Source organism: Haplochromis burtoni, unplaced genomic scaffold (genome assembly GCF_018398535.1).
Source record: "Haplochromis burtoni strain Fernald_Lab_line unplaced genomic scaffold, NCSU_Asbu1 Contig_310, whole genome shotgun sequence".
Taxonomy (NCBI): domain Eukaryota; kingdom Metazoa; phylum Chordata; class Actinopteri; order Cichliformes; family Cichlidae; genus Haplochromis; species Haplochromis burtoni.
Window position 1 is genome coordinate 633005 of NW_024582671.1, and position 20111 is coordinate 653115.

At 47.1% G+C, this 20111-nt stretch overlaps 3 protein-coding genes across 3 annotated transcripts; 1 reads left to right on the forward strand and 2 right to left on the reverse strand.

Annotated features, from left to right (window-relative positions):
- Window positions 1-710: 710 nt before the first annotated feature.
- Window positions 711-2767, forward strand: LOC102288735 (achaete-scute homolog 5-like). Its single transcript, XM_042228182.1, has one exon. It carries the CDS (start codon window positions 918-920, stop codon window positions 1464-1466), a length of 549 nt encoding a protein of 182 aa, XP_042084116.1. The 5' UTR covers window positions 711-917; the 3' UTR covers window positions 1467-2767.
- A 6405-nt stretch (window positions 2768-9172) lies between these two features.
- Window positions 9173-13680, reverse strand: LOC102312381 (protein phosphatase 1 regulatory subunit 15B). The gene is made up of 2 exons (XM_005942233.3): window positions 11496-13680; window positions 9173-10128 (listed from the first exon to the last, which is right to left on the reverse strand). The coding sequence occupies exons 1-2, from the start codon at window positions 12939-12941 to the stop codon at window positions 9871-9873; spliced, it is 1704 nt and encodes a 567-aa protein (XP_005942295.1). The 5' UTR covers window positions 12942-13680; the 3' UTR covers window positions 9173-9870.
- A 2234-nt stretch (window positions 13681-15914) lies between these two features.
- On the reverse strand, window positions 15915-20105 carry LOC121815799 (phosphatidylinositol 4-phosphate 3-kinase C2 domain-containing subunit beta-like). Its single transcript, XM_042228184.1, has 3 exons — window positions 19623-20105; window positions 18493-18621; window positions 15915-17439 (listed from the first exon to the last, which is right to left on the reverse strand). The coding sequence occupies exons 1-3, from the start codon at window positions 19644-19646 to the stop codon at window positions 17248-17250; spliced, it is 345 nt and encodes a 114-aa protein (XP_042084118.1). The 5' UTR covers window positions 19647-20105; the 3' UTR covers window positions 15915-17247.
- Window positions 20106-20111: the final 6 nt, after the last annotated feature.

The following is a 20111-nucleotide window of genomic DNA, read 5'->3' on the forward strand; positions in this document are numbered from 1 at the left end:
AGGTCAACACACAACAGATTTGTGTTAGATTTAGATGTTCTTCCCACAGAGCAGAACACAGATTTGAGTATCTGAGTATCTCCAGGTTCATGATTTAGTCTAAAAGAAAGATCGATAAACTGCACACATGGTGTTTTTATGTCCAAACTCCTCCTCATATCATATCTAATTTAATCCTGATGATCCAGAACGTCAGAAATATTTTTCCTTTCAGCCTCTGAGATCTGAGAAGTCCTCAGAAATCAGAACATGTGATTTTCATCCTTTTTTTCCCAAGACTTCCTATATGTTGTTCAAAATATCAGGTTCAAATTTCTCATTATTAATTTTGACCAATCACAGTTCGACCCACACAGGTGAGTCAAAGAGGCCACACCCCTAATAATGCAAATTTTAAGCCATATTCCAGGTATGTTAGAAAACCATTCTTCCCCATACACTTGCATTATTTTCCTTTGACTCGTGATATTAACTCCAGATGAATCGTTAAAGTCGTCTCCAGGATATAAAACGGTGTCATTAACATATAGTGAACTCTTCCTCTTATTTTTATTCTGTAACAAAAGTTTAATACGGCATGAAATTATCCATCAAGACCAAAACGGTTTTTGTTTCAGGCTGCAAACATGTTTGTTTCTGCTATAACGTTGGACATTTTAAAATGCAAGTCTATGGGGATTGACTCACTGCTGGACCCTCTGCTGGATGGTAGAGGAACTGCAGTGTCAGTCAGCAGGAAGATAACTCACCTGTGTGGCTTTTCAGGTTGGAAGATTCAGGATTAAAGCTGAATTTGTCTTTATGCGTCTCCCCAGATCTCTGCGTGCTGGTGATCGACTGTCTTTGAGGTGGTCTTTGAAGACTGTTGTTGATCCAGCTGGGAGTTCGGATCAGGTACTGCTCAGCCAGGTTGCACGATGAGCTCTGCCTTCTCTCCTTCGTTCATCGAACAACGATCTTCGAACCTGAGCTTCGGCGTGTCTCCACCTGCTGGACTCTCTGAGGATCACAGCATCTCGCAGCACTCAGACTCTCTCTCCAACTCCGTCCCCTTCCTCCTCTACCCGTCCAGCATGGACCCTACCGGCCTTGGCCTCTACAGAGGTCCTCTGAGGGGCCCTGGCCCTGGGATCTTGCCCTATCTGACCCCCTTTCACCACCACGGACACTTCAGCGTCTACGAGTGTCCATTTGAGCCGGCATTCATCCAGAAACGAAATGAGCGGGAGCGTCAGAGGGTAAAGTGTGTCAACCAGGGTTACGCCAAGCTGAGAGACCACCTGCCAGGTCAGAGTGCCGACAAGCGCCTAAGCAAGGTGGAGACGCTGCGGGCCGCCATCAGGTACATCAAATATCTGCAGGGCCTAGTGGAGCTGGAGGACACCAGGCACAGTGGAGGGGTATCGCCCAGCACCTCGTCTCCGGGCCTAGACTGCAGCGCTGAGGCGGAGACCTTCACCTGCTAAACAACCACCATAAGGTCACACTGAAGTACTCTTTCCACTGCCGGGTTCAGACTGCAGGACGCTTCTTGCATCAGCTGATTGAAGAGACAGATTACATGCCGCTGTTCTTCACCTGTGTGACGACATCAAGAAGGAGGAGCCAGGAGGAGAGTGGGAGTCACACAGCGTTACAGAGGCCTCCATCAGTCAGGTGGATGCCGTGCAGTCTGAACCTGGCATCGAGTTTATCAACAACCCTTTTGTTTGAAGGTGCAGCAGAAGCAGGAACGTGGTCACCACAATCCGTCCATCACCACCAGAACACGAGGAGCACGATTAGTTTCTCCCTTGAGTATCCCGCACACGTTATCCACATCGTTACCAAAACGGAGTCTGGCATCCATCCGTGTTCTGAACGAAGGCAGCAGGAAGTCTTCTTTGTGAAGATGTTCATCCACTGAACGCCTTATGGTCATGAGCGTTGTTGACGTCGTCACGTGACTTGTTAAGGGTCACATGGGTCCCAGTTTGAGCATGGAGGGAAAGGATTTGAGCCGGCATCATTTCACTGTATTGTGGATGGGTGAGAACTTTATGGTAACAGAGATGTGGATGCAGATGACCTTGGAAACATCATGCACTGTTTAATCAGAGTTTAAAACAACTTCATTTTTCTGACGTGGATAAAAAGCAAAGTGTAGATTTACAGGAGGAACATCGTAACAAAGTATAAGTACTACATTACAGTACTTCAAGGTGCAGCAGGAATACAATTTTCAGGTATCTCTACTTTGAATATTTATTTTTCTGACAACTTTTTACTTTTACTCCCCACGTTTTAGCAGAAATATCTGAACTTTTTATTGGTTAATCTGTCAAACAGGCTTGTTACGTTCAGTTAAAGACATCTGGAGGAAGTTTATACTTCCAGATTCTTCCAGATTCCGAAACAATAGCGCTTAAAGACAACCCTTTTGGTGTATCGTATATGCATCAATTATATCGCTAAACTCAGAAGTTAAAGTGAGCCAGAATGATCCACAAGAGTGTTTATGGTACAGACTTCAACTACTACAGAAGAGCAGCGAGCATAAAGGCAGTAATGTTTTTCAAGTGTCTGGTAATTTCACATGCAGCATTTCTAAGAGTTCAGCAAACACACAAACTCTTTGCGTGCAGCTTGTCACACAGTGAGTCTGCTAGCTAAAGGTCCAGACGCTGTATTTCCCATCATGAGAGAGAAGTTCACTCACAAATGAAGAAAAATGTAAGAAAGAGGAAAGGAGAAGAAGAGCGGTTAGATCAGGGGTGGGGAACTCCGGGTCTCGAGGGCCGGTGTCCTGCAGGTTTTAGATGTGTCCTTGATCCAACACAGCTGATTCAAATGGTTAAATGACCTCCTCAACATGTCTCGAAGTTCTCCAGAGGCCTGGGAATGAACTCATCAATTGTTTCAGGTGTGTTGACCCAGGGTGAGATCTAAAACCTGCAGGTTCCCCAACCCTGGGTTAGATAGAAGTAAGGACGGGTGCAGAGCAGCTGTGAGGTTCATGGTCAGTCACAGATAGCACCCTCCGTCTCCGTCCCATCCAACACAGCGTAGTGAGGTATTGCCGACTTAGCCTCTATGCACTGTATCAGTGGTGGTAGCTCCTACATAGCAGAGGCATATGTTTGCTCATTATGAAGAGGTAATTCCTCCATCGCTTAGGTATGCTTTGCCTACGTTCTACCGCTCTCTGCACGACCCACACAGAGAGGGATTTGGTAGTGCTGATGTAGCATGCTTGTTGGCAAGAGATTAGGACAACGTCGTTTACCTCTGCTTCTCCAACGCTTTTTCTCGCTCTGTGACGCACACGGGAAGCTCTGAGTAGCTTGGAGATCATTTGAGGCGAGTAGTGTAACTGGATAGCGACTGGCAACTCTTCTGTTTTTTTTTCGATACCTCCGGGTTTAAGATGGACTCATGGCATGCACAATGCGAGATAGGATTGGTTAGCATGGGGGAGGTTCCAGCTAGGCACCCAAGCATACCTTAAAATATACATGATTCAAACCTGGCTTGGGAGTTGTTTCTCGCAATATGAGCGAGAAACAACTGCAGACTGGCTTAGATGTTGCCTCGATTAACAAGGTCTGCCTGAGGCTATTGTTAAGCTTTGGTCAAGACATTTCAATAGGAAAACTATACTCCTGCTATCTGATGCATCGCTAGTCAAAGAGGAAACCTCCAATGAAGCGCTGATAATCAACGTCGCACTGACATTTTGTCGATGAGAGCTCCATTAACGCTACTGGTTCCCTCTGTGTGTGCTACCTAGAGAGAGGTGTAGGCAAAGCGGCTCTAAGCAACAGTAATCAAACACAAGCTACATAGTGTGTAACACCTGTGTCTGCCGTCATATACATCAGCAAAACGTCACTGTGCTGGGGTGTGAGGTGACATCGAGGGCAGCACATACTGACTAGCTGAAGTGCACGTGTGCAGGGTTGGAGTCAGCTGTGACGGCTCATCAGCTCACATGTTGTTGACCTGAGTCATGTAAATCACAACAGCGGTCTCCACAAGCTCCTTTATATCGTAAGGTAAAGACCCTAATACAGAGAAAGCCCAACAATCGCATGACCACCTATGACCAAGCACTTGGCGAAAGTGGGAAGGGAAAACATCCCTTTGAACAGGAAGAAAAGTCCAGCAAGTCCATGAAGAGCAGCAGCAGCAGGTCAGCTGATCACAGCCTGAACAGAAACCCTGGTCCCTTTTACCCACACTGAGCCGCTACACCTGACCTTCCCCACCTGATCAATCCCAGTTGAACCCTTGACTGTACCCGTGTTCAGCTGTGGTGGCAGGGAAACACAAACAGGCCGAGTTTTAAAGTCTTTCTTCTTCGCTGTTTGTGTTCCACGTAACGAAGGTTCAAGCTGAGCGTCATTAGAATTAGAGCTGAAGTAAACTTTGTACTCTTGCGTAAGAATGTTGTTTTCAGAGCCTGTACTTCTTCCAGTTTAGTTTAGTAGAGAACATGAACCATAGCATTTCTTCTTCTCTGTAGTGACAAACGTGTGGACTACTGCCACCTCTGGTTAAAGGAAGAATCTGTGGCATTTAAAAAAGCATCATCTGAACGGTTTACCATCCAGCCTTCTTCCTCTGAACCAGTTCAGGATGTTGTGGCCTGCCTGTCCCAGCTTCTCCTATTGTGAATAAAGAAAGTCCAAGAATGTGTCAAAACATGGTAATGACTGATTACTGGTTAACTCTGACAATGCCGCCTAGGCTTAGATGAACCTAGGAACTGATTTTATTTGAATAATTTAGGTTACATAGGGGAGAGCAGTGTTACAGCCGGGGACAGGACGTAACAGATAATTACTTATAAAATATGTCTGTGAAGCTTCTTAGTCATCCAGGTCATCGTAGTCAAAGCAGCTTGCAAAGAAAAGCGTCTGGACTTCTTTAAGTTACTTGAAGACGTTTCACCTCTCATCCGAGAAGCTTCTTCAGTTCTAAGGTCAAATGGTGGAGAGTCCTCAGGAGAATTTTCTCCAAGCACGACATCCCGGTGCATTTCAGACCCAGCAACACGCTCAGACAGAAACTGGTTCATCACAAAGACAAAACTCCAAAACACAGACTTAACAATGTGGTGTTTGCTGTACAGTGCAGCGAGGAATGCTCAGACCTCTACATTGGAGAGACCAAACAGCCACTTCACAAGCGCATGGCACAACACAGAAGAGCCACCTCCACAGGACAAGACTCAGCAGTCCATCTGCATCTTAAGGATAAAGGTCACTCTTTCGAGGATGCCAATGTTCACATTTTGGACAGAGAGGACAGATGGTTTGAAAGAGGAGTGAAAGAAGCATCTATGTCCACTGTGAGCGACCATCTTTGAACAGAGGCGGGGTTTACGACACCAACTCTCTGCCATCTATAATCCAGTTTTGAGATCCTTCCCAGACGCCTTAACGCCCACTCACATCCTGGGCCATCTGACCTCAGGAATTCACATGATAAGGTGGGGCCAGGTTTCACAATGAACTCACCCGAAACTCTGGCTGATTGGGACCCACACCCAGTTTCACACCTTGGCTCAGGCGATTAGAGGATCATCAGGGGGTCCTTTTGTCCCTCTGTGGGGGGAACTCCCACTAGGTTTATATCTGGGACTCTCCACCATTTGACCTTAGAACTGAAGAAGCTTCTCGGATGAGAGGTGAAACGTCTTCAAGCAACTTAAAGAAGTCCAGACGCTTTTCTTTCCAAGCTCCTTTGACTACTTATAAAACAGTTTTTATCCCCCCTCAATAAAAGGTCAAGGTCAAATTTATTTATATAGCACATTTCAAACAGCCGATGCTGCACAAAGTGCTTAACAATATGAAAATGGTATTAAAAAGCAACAATGTAAAACAATAATAACAGTAAAAAACAATAAAAGGACAGTAAAAGAATTAAAACAATAACTAAACTAATTCAAATAAGACCAAAATGCTTGGGTCATAGTGTGTTAAAAGCCAGGGCATAGAAATGTGTCTTTAGTAAAGATTTAAATCGATCAAGTGTTTGTGCAGATCTAATATTTAAGGGGAGACTATTCCAAAGTCTGGGACCTGCCACAGAGACGGATCTGTCACCACGGGATTTGAGGTTAGTCCGTGGGATGGACAGCATTAGTAAAAGCCCATAAAACAGAGCAAAGGTACTAAAGTTACCTCTACTAGTAGAGATAATAAAACACAAGATCTAAAAATGGCAAGTTAACGTTATTCCAAAAACAGTATCACTGAGAGGAATTTCCAAACAATAAATGCGCAGAGAAAAGTTTAAAAAAGGACAAAAGCAACAGCGCAGGCTGGCAAGTGGTTAGTTACCCTGAATCCAAGATTCATTGAAGGCTGAGATTCAGCGACTGTTTGGGAGCAGCGAGTCCTCAGCTGAGCAGCAGTGCTTCCCTGATCAGAGCAGCTCTCTCCTGATGACGCTCCCAGGTCTGCTCTGTCAGTGGCTCTAATGGCACAATGGTGGCAGTACTCTGAAGGACACAGGCGTGTACAGTCACTGCCTGACATCACGCCAAAGGAAGACTTACGGGGCCGGCTTAATCTTTGTACCCTGACATCCCCAACTCGAGTTTGTCTACTCCAGTGCTCTCTTCTCTCGAGGTCTCCTAATCTCCTTAATTATTACATCTGGTGCACCACATCATGGCTGCTGACTGGCCTTCTGCAACCAACCTCCAGATGCAGACTGGGTCTCATGCCTGCTGTTGGGTTACTCAGTTAAGTCAATCAGCCAGTGTTGGGTAGGGAAACAATCTGGCAGAATATTCTCAAACATATAACCAAAGTAAAACTAAACCTTATACATTTGCACAATAAAATCAAACTTTAAAATGAATAAAACAGAATTTGTTAAAACACAATAAGAATAATTAAATATTATTTCATGATTATTAATTAATAATAATTACATTTTTCAATTCAGTGTTATTTATATAGCACTAAATCTCAACAACATTTGCCTCAATGATCAGCAGCATGCTCAGTGCTTTATATTGTAAGGTAAAGACCCAACAATCATATGACCCCCTATGAGCAAGCACTTTGGCGACAGTGGGAAGGAAAAACTCCCTTTTAACAGGAAGAAAACTCCAGCAGAACCAGGCTCAGGGAGGGGCGGGGCCATCTGCTGTGATTGGTTGGGGTGAGAGAAGGAAAACAGGATAAAGACATGCAACATACTGTCACTACGTGATCCGTACCGGAAACCCGATCGGTACCCCGCATGCGCGAACGGTGTCTGCTTTCGGTCGAAGCATTTTACGATAGTTACAGGTCAGAGTATCTGTTAAGACGTTAAGAATAACAAGTATCTCTTAAAATGTTTCCAATAATGAAGCAATTCAATATAATGTAGACAAAAACGAAAAATAAAAAGATAGGTACGGATCAGGACTCCCCGATCTGTACCGCGCATGTGCAGGGGTTTTCTTCTTCCTCTGTTCGTTTAATGGCAGTTTACTCCCCAGTGTACGAGGACACCGCCACCTGCTGACTGAACGAATGAACCCTATTGTAAACTGAAGTAGCGTCATTACAAACGCGTGTTTAATTTGATTGATAGTCATGTGTTTATGCTTGTCTGTGTGGAGAGGATTGTTGTCACTGTCAGTTGTCAGTAAACACTTCATCTGGCTGATGAATCTTTACGTGACACATTACTAAGTCAGTATTATTAAGTCTGTAATTCGGCGCCATTCTTCTTATTTTACGGCGCTGTTGTTCAATCGGGGGACGCTCTCTGTTGGGGAGAAAAGCATGAATTTGTTTGTAAACGGATTATCCATTGTTTAAATGTCCGGGCAGTCGAAAAGGAGGCAGAGCTGTGGAGAAATGCTAGGAGCTAACTGGGCGCTAATCTTTTTGGCTGCTGTTACAACCAAATTTCCCCTTGTGGGACAATTAAAGGATTATTCTATTCTAACCGTGTCATTCAAATACATTTACTGTCGCAATGTTGGCAAAGAGAGGAAGTGACGTAAGATTTGCGCATGTGGGGTACTGATCGGGTTTCCGGTACGGATCGGGTAGTGACACATACCATATTTCTAAGATTTTCAGGGCCAAGTACAATAACCTCAGTTTGATCTGAATTAAGAACATTTTAGAACATTAGATGAGAAATGATGAAAGCTGTCGAGTACCTGCGTGTGTCTGGCTGCATCACCTGCATACATGCTGAACTCTCACCTGAAGCTGTAAGCGTTCTCTCTTTGCTTTCAACTCGGACCAATAAAATCTGCAGTGTGTAAGAAGTGAAGTGTGTGTCTCTTTGAATTTCCCGACAATGATTCAACCCTTTACTGACATGTTTATTAGTTCAGCGAGCACAGCGTGGGACTTCCTGCTCCACCTATGACCCTGCAGACGCTGCTTGTGCTGATTATTTTTAATGACTGACCCAGAAATCAGTGATTGACGCTACAGGTGGGCAGATCGAACCAAACGTCGACAGTATCAATGCCAACGCTGTTATCATCATTGGATTGATACTAGTGCAACAGGTTTCTATCCTGTTGAGTCCAGTATGTAGCCCACTGAGTGTTGATTATGTTTCAATGAACATTTCTGTGGTGCCTGTTCTATTTGCAGCCTGTAGCACATTAGACATAAGTCTACATTCAGCTTTTCAAAATAAAAGCTGAGAGGTGTGTTTTATTGTGTTCAGTCATTATTGTGGAAAGTAAACGTCACAGTGATTTAATGGTCAGTAAAATGTGTTCAGAATTTGCACTTTGATTACGATTCTTATCATGAATCAGGACACTCTGCTCTCCCCAACACAACAGTATCTGTACAGGTGTCTGTAATACTGATGCTGTGTACTCTGTATCAGACCAATGTCTCAGTATCACTAATACCTGCGACCTGTCCCTGAGGGTGATTTAAAGGTCAGCCACACAGGCCTACAGACAGATCACGACACCCAGCAACCACACAACTAAGTTTAAATGGTTTCCATTGCCTGCGATTGGTGTGAGGAAGACACCTGGGAGCTGATTGGTCCGTAGACCTGTGTGACATTTTCTAACAGAATCCACCCTGAACACAAATCAGGAAGCTTGTTGTTACCACCACCTGGAGGCTACCAGTGGTACCGCAGCTGACAGCTGGGCAGGTGTGTACAGGTGTGAGGAGAATGACAGGAGGCCGTGTGCGATCATTAAATATTGGATTTATTTAGATTGATATTTAGTCTGTGAGACGATCAATGGGCACGAGTCCTTGGCAAACACGCCGTTAGAAAAATAAAACGCTTCTCTCGCTAAAATGACGCCAAACAGTTCAGGCAGCGCTCTTCCTCATTGTCAGTCACAGAAACATCTGGAACCTCTGCCACAGCGTCAATCTTTCTGACCGCTGAAGCTCTGAAGGGCGGGGCCTCGGCTCTGACGTGTCAGCTGTTTCTGTCCAGTCTGAATTACAAGGAGAGGGAGCAAGAGCGCCTCCGGCTGGACACGCAGGGTTAATACACAGTGATCAGGAAAACTCAGTATTGATTATCAGTGAGTCTGGGGGAGGTTTGCCGATGCGACAGGTGAACTCGCTCACACACAAACACACACACACACAAACTCTTCTTCTTTGGTTTCAGAGTGAAAACACTGGAAACAGCTGGATGCCCAGCTGCTGCAGACGGGGACTTTTTATTGGTTAATCAGAGGCGGGAGCCTTCATCATCCTCACCCTCACAGCTCTGCACATTAACACTGACAGCGTTTCCAGACGTGGAGCGTCTGGACCTCTCTTCTTCTTTTGTGGTGCTCATGGGTTTGTGGTAGGAAGCAGGAAGCTGATGATGATGATGAGGCTCGGAGCTCAGAAACACTGAAGAACCCAGCGGCGTTCTTCCTCACAGTGGAGCTGGACTCTGCCTCGGGCCCGCCGCCAGAAAAACACCCTGAGGAGCATGCCTAATCGCGGCAAGCTGTTCGTACACGCGCCGGCGGTGCTGCGGCTGAAGGCAGTAAGCGATGCTCTCTTCCACCTCCTGGCAGCGCCGCAGGAAGCGGCAGCGATCTCGGGCAAGTTCCTCCCACGGGCCCCGCCGGTCCTCCTCCTCCTCCCCACAGCTGGCAAAGAATTCCTCCACATCGTCACAGAAACGAACCTGACGGAAAAGAGAGGGAGAAAACGACATCAGCTCGGTAATACAAAGAAAGGTCAAAGGTCATCAGGTCACTGAAACTTCCAGGAACAAATCAGCTTTCAACGACTGTTTCACTCCCTACATCCTTACATCTGTATTGGGGATAAGTTGAAGCAGCAGAATCGTCGGGTTTGATTAAATCTTTGGGTCCAAATCAAAGTGAGTTTCAGGCTTTTATGACGTTTGAAGGACGTTTGGAGGATCTGACTGAAGCCGAAATCTGATGGGAAACGTTATGACATTAGACGTCCTTCATTAAGACCTGACACAGGATAAGTCGTTCAACCATCATGGCGCTGCGTTTTTGGCTTTCAGGGGCGAAAAGAGCGTCTCTGAGTTCATGGCCCAGATGTGGGCTCACCATCACAGCTGTCCGGACAACCTGCTGGGAACTCTGGGTAAAGGCTGAACTGGGAGTTACTAATAAACTGGCCGTGTTTACAGAGTAAATAAAGCTCCGAGCTAATTACAGCTCACCGATCCGGTTTCTCCTCACGTCTCTCCAGGAAGCAAACAAACCCACAGGAGGCGGAGCTTCCTGCTGTCTGACTCATGTTTACTGTCAGACACTCCTCAGCTGCAGTTCCTCTGACGGCCAGCAGAGGCTCCAGCAGTGAGTCGGTGCCACAGACTCCCATGTTCAAATCAGCATGTTTACCCCAAAATCACAAGTCGGTGACAGCAGTCAACTCAGTGTGCTTTACCTGGAAGGTAAATACCCACAAGAACACGCAAAGCCCAAGTATCAGACAACTGCCTCGGTGCAAGCACTCTGCAACAGTGGGAAGGAAAAACTCCCTTTTAACAGGAAGAAACATTCAGCAGAGCCACACAATGAATAACTTTTTAAAAATAGTTCTTAAATCCTAAGTTAAGAGATTTATTAAATATTTTAGATTAAATAATTAAATATGTCACATAACCTGAGAATAAACACTGAAAGTCAGCAGGTTGAACAGCATCTGCTGTAATGAACATGGAAAAGCTACAGGTGTGTCGAGAGATCAGTATGCAGCGTGAAGATTTGATTTCTTCTGCTGGAAACTTTCAGCTCACTTTGAATAAACTTTATTTTCCACACCTTCTCTGTCTCACCTGTTCATGAGCTCCTGACGCAGAGCGAGCCGCAGTAACCTGAGCCAAGAACAGACTGAAGCTTCACTTTCACTCTGACTGTTCCCAAAGCCCCACAGGGCAGGTGTGTCTGCAGGTGTGTTCAGGTGTGACTAACAAAGACCCTTTGACTGTCCCTCAGGTCAGCCTCACCTGTACCTTAATCAGTGTTTTAACCACCTGACCCGCCCCAGCAGCACTGTCTCCCAACGCACCTTTTTCGTGGAGCTGCAGTTCCGGGCGGAGGCATCACAGAAACCGCTGTCCATCCGGTCCTCCGCCTCCTCCTTCTTGTACTCGGGTGGAGACTCTTGGCGGAGGCGGCGGTAGGCGGAGTTCTTCCTGGCCCTCGCCGTGGCAGACTCACGGGTCCTGATGGGAGCCTGGAAGTTGAGTGGGTTGAAGGGGTCTGAGGAGGAGCTGAAGGAGTCCCACAGGCGGAGGCTCTCCTCATCAGCCTCGCTCGCAGACGGCGAGTCGTCCCATGTGTCAGGGCTGGAGGGAGGAGAGGAGGAGGGGGAAGACTGAGCAGAGGATGGTGGCGTGGAGACAGGGATGGCACGAGGTGCAGTGACACCCGTGTGCAGGCGGGCAGTGAAGTTTCGGGGGTCATAGGGGTCCTCGCTGTGGCACAGAGAGCGCCACAAACGCTCCACCTCTGATTCCGCCTCACTGTCATCATCCTCATCACCATCATCATCAGACATCTCAGAGGAGCCCTCGCTGTCAAAGCCATCATCATCATCATCATCATCGTCGTCGTCATCATCATCAGAGGATGACTCCTCTGATTGGCTGTCCTCATCCTCGCTGCAAGGGCCACCCATGATGAAGTTGATAGTTTTGTTCTGGCACTGAGGGACGGCGAGCACCACCTCCTCCATCCCCTCAGTCTCCTGTGGTGGCGACGGCTCTGCTCTGGCGGACGTCACGCCGGACAGGTGCTCCTCCTCCAGGCTGGAGTACCCATGGTCCTGCTCGGGGGTCACAGGTAAGGCTGCGGCGATGGTGGCTCCTGAGCAGTTCTGTGGATCTCTGATGCTGAGCTGGCGGTCTGCCACAGCGTTCTGGACTGTGGGGGGGCTTCCATTGTTCACCAGCTGCTCTTTGTTGTCGCTGGCTCCAGCATTTTCTCCCAGCATCCCGCGGGACAGCTGCTCCCTCTCCGAGCACTCCTTGCCCCCCCAGAAGCTGTCCCACCATGGCCTGCTGGACCAGCTCTGCCCTCCCGGGGGTTTTACTTCCTGAGAACTGAGTAGCATGTGGCCCAGAACAGCCCGGAACGAAGACAGGTATCTGAATTGGGTCTGCTGGCAGAGGCTCAGGTCCACCTCTGCCCCATTCTGGAGCCCGATTTCCCGTAGCGAGTCCGCGGAGAGCCATGGCAGAGCCCCCACGCCTCGGGGCTCACACTGCAGGTAGGACAGGTGAGGAGGCCCGAGCTGCACGTCCTCCAGCGGGCTAAGAAATTCGCTCTCCTCGGTAACCAAGCTGCTTTTCAGAGTTCGGTTCCGGATTTTCTCCACCAGTGCCATCGCGGGCCTGGACAGCAGGCCGATCCACGAACTTTCCTGGCTGTCCAGTCCGGGCATGGAGGAGGAAGATGAGGGGGGGCGCCTCCCGTCCATTAAACGTCCTTCTTCGCTCATATTTCTGAACATGTCCTCAGTTTAATGTGCGAACAACTTCAATACGAACAGGCTGTTAGCACGTTAGCTGCTAATCCAACAGCTCATCGCGCCTACTCCGCACACCACACACACCGGCTACAGCTGCGGGAGGATCCGAGGGCCGAGAGCCCGGCGCGGGCCGTGGTGCTCTGCTGACAGTGGTGCTTCTTTCTTGTGGAGAACTCTGTGCGGACGGAGGTGGAGAAACCCAAGTGCTGAGACACGAAGAGTACCGGGTGTGGAGACCAGCAACGGGCCATTCTGTCTGCGGCGGGGCTCCAGTTAGCTTAGCACGTTAGCTCAGCGCTAGCAGCTAGTTAGCCTGACGGTTAGTTCCCCGGAGGCGGAGACGGATTCAAATACTCGAACCAAAGCAGCACTTCACCGGGTTATAATCAGTCTGCGGTGCTCTCCGGACTCCTCCTTGCGTTAATACTGGTGCGGTCTCCGAATACAGAGCAGTTTCCACGGCCGCTTCGCTCCGTCCGTCCGTCCGCTGAGAGATTTCATCAGACAGCCCGGGGACCGTCGCCTATGACGCGAATCTCTATTTCCGGGAGGCCGCGGGCAGGGAGTGCAGGAGGAGGTGCTGTTCGCTCCTGCGTCTCCGTTACATAAACGAAACTCGGACTCGAGTGTGCCACGTGTTTATCAGCGTGAAGCTCCCACGGTCAATTTATAGAAGCGGCTCAGACACTGGAGGTGGTGAAAGGACCCAGTATGGATAGTAGCCCATAGTAACCGATGCCCATATTGGTATCAAATCGATACTTTGTTGCTATCCCCCGAGTTCAGTATGTAGCCCACCGAGTGTTTTAATGAACAAATGCGTCAAACATGCTGTGAAACATGTCTGAACCTTTCTGTGGTGCCTGTTTTATTTACAGCCACATTAGACAGGCACGTTCACATTCAGCTCTCCAAAATAAAAGATGAAAGCTGTGTTTTATTGTGCTAACCGTGGAAAGTAAAAGTCAGTCATCATCTAAGGAACATTTCAAAACTCAGACTAATGGTGAAAAAGGCTGAACTGGAGATGATTATGCATGCTTCTATTTCTTCCCGTCTTTTTACGTGTCTTAACCAATTAGCTTTAGATCATCTTCAGACTGTGCAGCGCGACTCTTAACAGGCAACAACAGAAGATCTCATATCACCATGCAACCTGCATGTGGCCAATAAAGCCTTTCATTCATGTGTTCAGAATTTGCCGATAGATGATGGTTCATCTCATGAATCAGGACACACTGCTCCCCATTCTATTCAGTTTTATTCATATAACGTTAAATCACAGCAGTCAACCAAAGGCACTTTATATTGTAAGATAAAAACCCTACAATAATCAGACGAACGCCTACGAGCCTACGACTTGGCGACAGTAGGAAGGAAAAATGTGATTTTTCCAAGCAGAAAACCTCCAGCAGAACCAGGCTCAGGGACATGTGGCTGCGGGGACAAAGAGACACACGGCTCTCTCACATAAGCTGAAAGTATCAGTATTGGTATCGCACTGGCTCTGCATTTACTTGATATCGGATCGATACCAAAAGGCTGACACTGGGATCAGGTGTCAAGTCCAGGATCAGAAATCATTGATCAAAATCTGACAGTAAACTAAACTCCATAAATACTGTATGCAGGTGTGTGTGTGTGTGTAAGCTAGGTGCTGGATGATGCTGTGGAGGATCACCTGCTTTTGTGTGAGGACGCGGCGAGGGTCAAAGGTCCTGCTGTCCCGTCAGCGTCACAGGAAACAGATCAGGATTAATGTAAAAACCAAAGACATCCAAACTGTTCCTACAACTGGATCTGTCAAATCTGCAGTTTCACAATAATTACAGAAACAGATAAAAAGTGAACCAAAAGGAGCCAGCCTGCAGTAAAAAAGTTTAGCGTTCTGATACCAAGTAAATACAGGACCAGTACTGCTGACACAGACACCCTTTAAAGGCAGCTGATGTAGGGGAGACCAGTGTGTCCTGCCTTCTCACACATTTCAGCTTTTATTTTGAAGAGCTGCTTGTAAATGTGCCCGTGTCTACAGCGGTCGGCTCAGCTCCTGTAGTTTAAATGTGGCTATGAATAAACCTGGCACCACAGAAAGGTTCAGAGAGGTTTCTGGGATATTTATTTGTTAGAAATTATTTAACAGTTCAGAGGATAGACCAAGTATCGGTCCAGTCACACTAGTATCGATCTGATACCAATATCAACATTGGGATTGAGATGCTTGATATCTGATCCACACATTACTTGTAAAAATCTGCCCTACGTAAATATGGTAAATGGACTGATTCTTATAGAGCGCTTTTCTACTCTCCCGGAGTACTCAGAGCGCTCTATACAGCATGCCTCATTCACCCAGTCACACCCAGTCTCACAAGCACTTTCTCTATACGTAGTGCTTTCTAACTACATCCACACACATTCACACTCCGATGGACGCATCGGAGAGCAACTTGGGGTTAGTATCTTGCCCAAGGATACTTGACATGCAGACTGGAGGAGCCAGGGATCGAACCTCCAACCTTGCGATCAGCAGGTGACCTGCTCTACCTCCTGAGCTACAGCCACCCGCAAATATAAAATATTATTAAAAACTGTAGTAACAAAGACGTCCGTGGGGTGTTTTCTGTGCCGCCACTGCAGGAGTACCTGCCCGAGAGCCGACAGCCAATCAGCAGACCTGAGTGGTTCACCTGGACTCTATTGTTTTCTATTCTACATTTTAAAGAGATTTCTGGCATTCTTGGATTTTAATGAAATCTCAGCCTCGACTGCAGACCTGCTGTTACAGACCACACTGTGCTCACCTGAGCTCCACCCTCTTTAGCCCCAGACATCTGATAGACCAAGCCAAGCTTCTAAAACCAGGCTGACCTTCATCCCTCCCAGCACGGACACAGGAAACGAGGCAGGTGTAGACCCTAGGAGGAGGGAGGAAGAGGAGGACAGACCACCTTCAGCTGTTTTCATTTCAAGTTTATTGTGTAGTGCAAACAATAGAAAAGGTTCAGAATCATTCGTCTGTACAGGTCGTCATCAGTGAAGCTGCATCCAAACAAAGCCTGCTTCTGCGCGTCATCATGCTTCTTCACCCACAGCAACCTCATCTGATTGGTCAGGACCTCAGTCACATGATGCAGAACAAATACAAACACTTGAACTGTTCGTGGGGACCTGATTTTACCCACAAAACACCAGCACGCTACTGCTGCCTGCTGTTTGGTCGGTTAGAGTTCAGGACAGGACGTCCTCCCTTGACGGCGCCCTTTCCAAACCTCCAGCACACATTAGCAGCAGAAGCAGGAGCTGGCTTCACACCCCAAATCAAAACGCAGGGTGCTGTAAAGCGGCTCGTGGTGCTGTGATGTCCTCAGCGACTTCACTGCAGTAGAAACTGTCGAACTCTTCCATCAAAAACAGGATGAAATTTGCCCCGAGAGCGCCCCCTGCCTGTGGAATGACATGTCCACAGGCAGGGGGCTCTAACAGCTCACAGGCTGCCCCTCAGCAGGCTTCTGCATGCTGGCCAATCAGGGGAAAGTGCCCTCAGGGAGAGAAGTAATAGCTGATTGAATGAGCAGCGTAATGACATCACAGAGTCACATGATCAAAAACAATCCAACAATAAAAATTTAATTTCAGTGTTTCAGAATTTTGAAATTCTTCAGATTTCTCTCGTCTTTAAACGTGTGAAGCAGTCATTGTGAAAACCTCGCATTCATTTACAGCGCAAACACAAAAATCAGCTGATCACAAAACGCCGTCATTGAGCTAAAAACAGGAAATGACATGGTTCAGAAACCAGGAATGAAACATAGGCACGCAAGCAGCCGGCAGTCAGTCGCACTTTAAAATAAATCAAACCCGCTATAAAAAATAACCTAAAGTCTTCTCAGCGGCGCTGTCCACGCTCTTCAACCTGCTTCGTCTTCTTCACCGCGCCTCTGTCCTCGTTTCCTTTTTCACAGTTAAACTTCCTGCTGCGGTCCGAGGAGAAGAAGAAGAAACAGCTCGAGCACGTCTGAGCTCCTGTAGGTCTGTTAAAAAAGGAATCCACTCCTTCAGTCGCTCTCAGGTCAAAGGTCAGGGCGAGCTCGTTAGTGGAACTCGTTCACTGAAGTAAAACTCAGTCTCTTATAAACTAACGAGCGTGGCACGACACCCGCAGAGCAGCCACAAGGCTTTTACTTTGAAAGGATCTCCCTTTTTTTGTTTCACCGTTCCCCCTCAGCAGGAACGCCTGCAGTTCTTCTTCTTTCTTTTAAGTCCGCTGCCTCCCGTTTCCTGTCCATCAGTGGGCGAAATCTGAGCCAGGGGGGCCCAGTTTGTGCCAGCCCACCCAGTGCTGACCTGGGACCAGCCTCTTCAGGGGGATGAAGGTCTCTCCCAGCAGCGTGTTCTCCCAGAAGGCGCCGTCTCCCAGGACCCGAAGGTGGATCACCCTCTGGTCCAGGTCCCCCCGTGGGATCCGCTCGTACACCAGCTGGGGACACAAAGGGAGGCAAAAGTGATGTTGCTATGGAAACAGCAAAGTTAGTCATATCAACATCTAAGAGTTGAACCACAGTGACATCCGCGATTCTTTAATAATAATAATAATAATAATAATACATTTTATTTGAGGGCGCCTTTCAGAAACCCAAGGTCACCTGACAAAAAACACAATTAATAAAAGGAACAATAGTCATAAAATACATAAAATAAGTTAAAATTACAAAACAGAGCGTGACAACAGATAAAATCAGCATCAAAGCGAATAAGCCAGTTTAAACAGATGTGTTTTGAGCTGTGTCTTAAATACAGAGAGGGAGTCAATATTTCTTAGTGCAGGAGGAAGAGAGCTCCAGAGCCGAGGAGCAGAGCGACTGAAAGCTCTGCTCCCCACAGTGATAAGGTGTGATGATGGAACAGTAAGATGAATAGCAGATGATGATCTGAGAGTGCGGGAAACAGTGGTGATATGGAGCAGGTCACACAAATATGAAGGAGCAGATTTATGGATGCACTTGTATGCAAGAAGTAAGATTTTTAAATTTATCCTGGCTTCTATGGGCAACCAGTGAAGCTGCTGAAGAACTGGGGTAATATGAGCACCTAACGGAGTACAAGTTATGACCCGAGCTTCAGAATTTTGAAGAAGTTGGAGTTTATGAAGGGCCTTTTAGGGAGACCAAATAGGAGGGAATTACAGTAATCAATACGGGATGTAATAAGACTATGGACAAGGATGGCAGCAGCATGGGGAGTAAGGAAGGGACGGAGTCGGTGAATATTACGTAAATGGAAGTAAGCAGACCGTGTTATGTAATTAATGTGAGACTGGAATAAAAGAGTATTATTTACACCAGAGATGCAGAACAATCCAAATACCGACAGGTTAACACCAACACTGCTATGAGAGCGACACTGTTTCTATCCTCCAGCATGCAGCTCACTGCTGCATTATCATTACTTTCTGCACAGCTGGGCCAGTATTTACTTAGCACATCGATAGCAGTATCTCACAGCACTTCCAGACGCTGTGAGCGGATCGTACCATCTCATTGTAGGTCGGGTTGCACGTGCGTCGCGCCGCCTTCGTTTTCCTCTTGCTCATCTTCTGAGGGTCGGGGAGGAGATAGAGCTTCACGTAGGGGTCGGGGTCAGTCCCATCCTGCAGGGGCTGCTACACACCCACAGGCATCAGTGTCAGTCCCAGAGAGAAAAAACAAAAACAATCAGAAGCCCCAAATACCAGGACAGGACTTAGACCCACTGATCAATATAAAAATATTAATTAAAAAACATGAAAAAAATCCTTAAAATTATATAAATACATTTATTAAAATATTAACAATGATCATAAATAAATAAAAAGTGTTTATTCCGAGGAACCCTGGGGACATTGAGACCGACTGGACCATAGTCAGCACCTCCATTGCTGAGGCGGCCGTTCATGGGTGTAACCCCCAAACCAGCAAGTGGACACCGGAGGTGAATACTCAGACGGCCATGTCCATCTGAGTATTCTGTGGGTTGGGCTTTGGGAGTATGGGGAGTCTTCATCAGGTAACAGCCTCCAGCTCACACTGGAGCAGTTCACAGCCGAGTGTGAAGCAGCGGGAATGAGGATCAGCATCTTCAAATCTGAGGCCATGGTTCTCAGCCGGAAAAGGGTGGAGTGCCCACTCCGGGTCGGGGATGAGTTCCTGCCCCAAGTGGAGGAGTTCAAGTATCTCGGGGTCTTGTTCACGAGTGATGGGAGAAGGGAGCGGGAGATCGACAGACAGAGTGGTGTGGACGCTGCACCGGTCTGTTGTGGTGAAGAGAGAGCTGAGTGTAAAAGCGAAGCTCTCATTTTACTGGTCGATCTACGCCCCTCCCCTCACCTATGGTCACGAGCTGTGGGTAGTGACCGAAAGAACGAGATCGCGAATACAAGCGGCGGAAATGAGCTTCCTCCGAAGGGTGTCTGGCCTCTCCCTTAGAGATAGGGTGAGATTTCAGCCATCCGGGAGGGGCTCAGAGTAGAGCCGCTGCTGCTCCAAGCATACATAATTTTAAAAAAAGTATATACACAACAGAAACTAGAGTAGTCATAATAATAAAGAAATATATACAAAAATGTAATAAAAACAAATAGAAATAAAGCTATAAATGAATCTAATAATAACACGACACACTGACCAGGCCTCGGATGTGTATCACCATGATGAAGAGTTTTTCATTCTTGTAGGAGATGGACAGTTTGACCTCGCCGAGCTCTTTTCCTGAACCTGGAGACCACGAGATCTCTGCGAACACACGCACACTTTCAATGTTAGTCTTCAATGAACATGTCTGATATTTGGCTGTTTCTAACACTTTCAGTCGCAGGCTGAGTTTAAGAAGTACTTAATTCTGATAAACAAAGATATTTCATCTTCTGACTTAAGTTTGAATATTACAGATTTATTTCATAACCTCTGCTGGACATCAGAGGAACTGCAGCGTCTGAGTATTAAAGGAACAGACTGCTGTTTACCTCAGCTGTCAAAGCCGGGTGAGAAGCATCTTTATTTACTGTGGAGGAGGCTGTAAAACTTTGAAAGGAAGCTTCTGATTGATGAACGCCTTACTGAGGTGAACTGTTGAGGATATGCTGAACTTTCCTATCAGTAACTCTGCTGTTAGCCT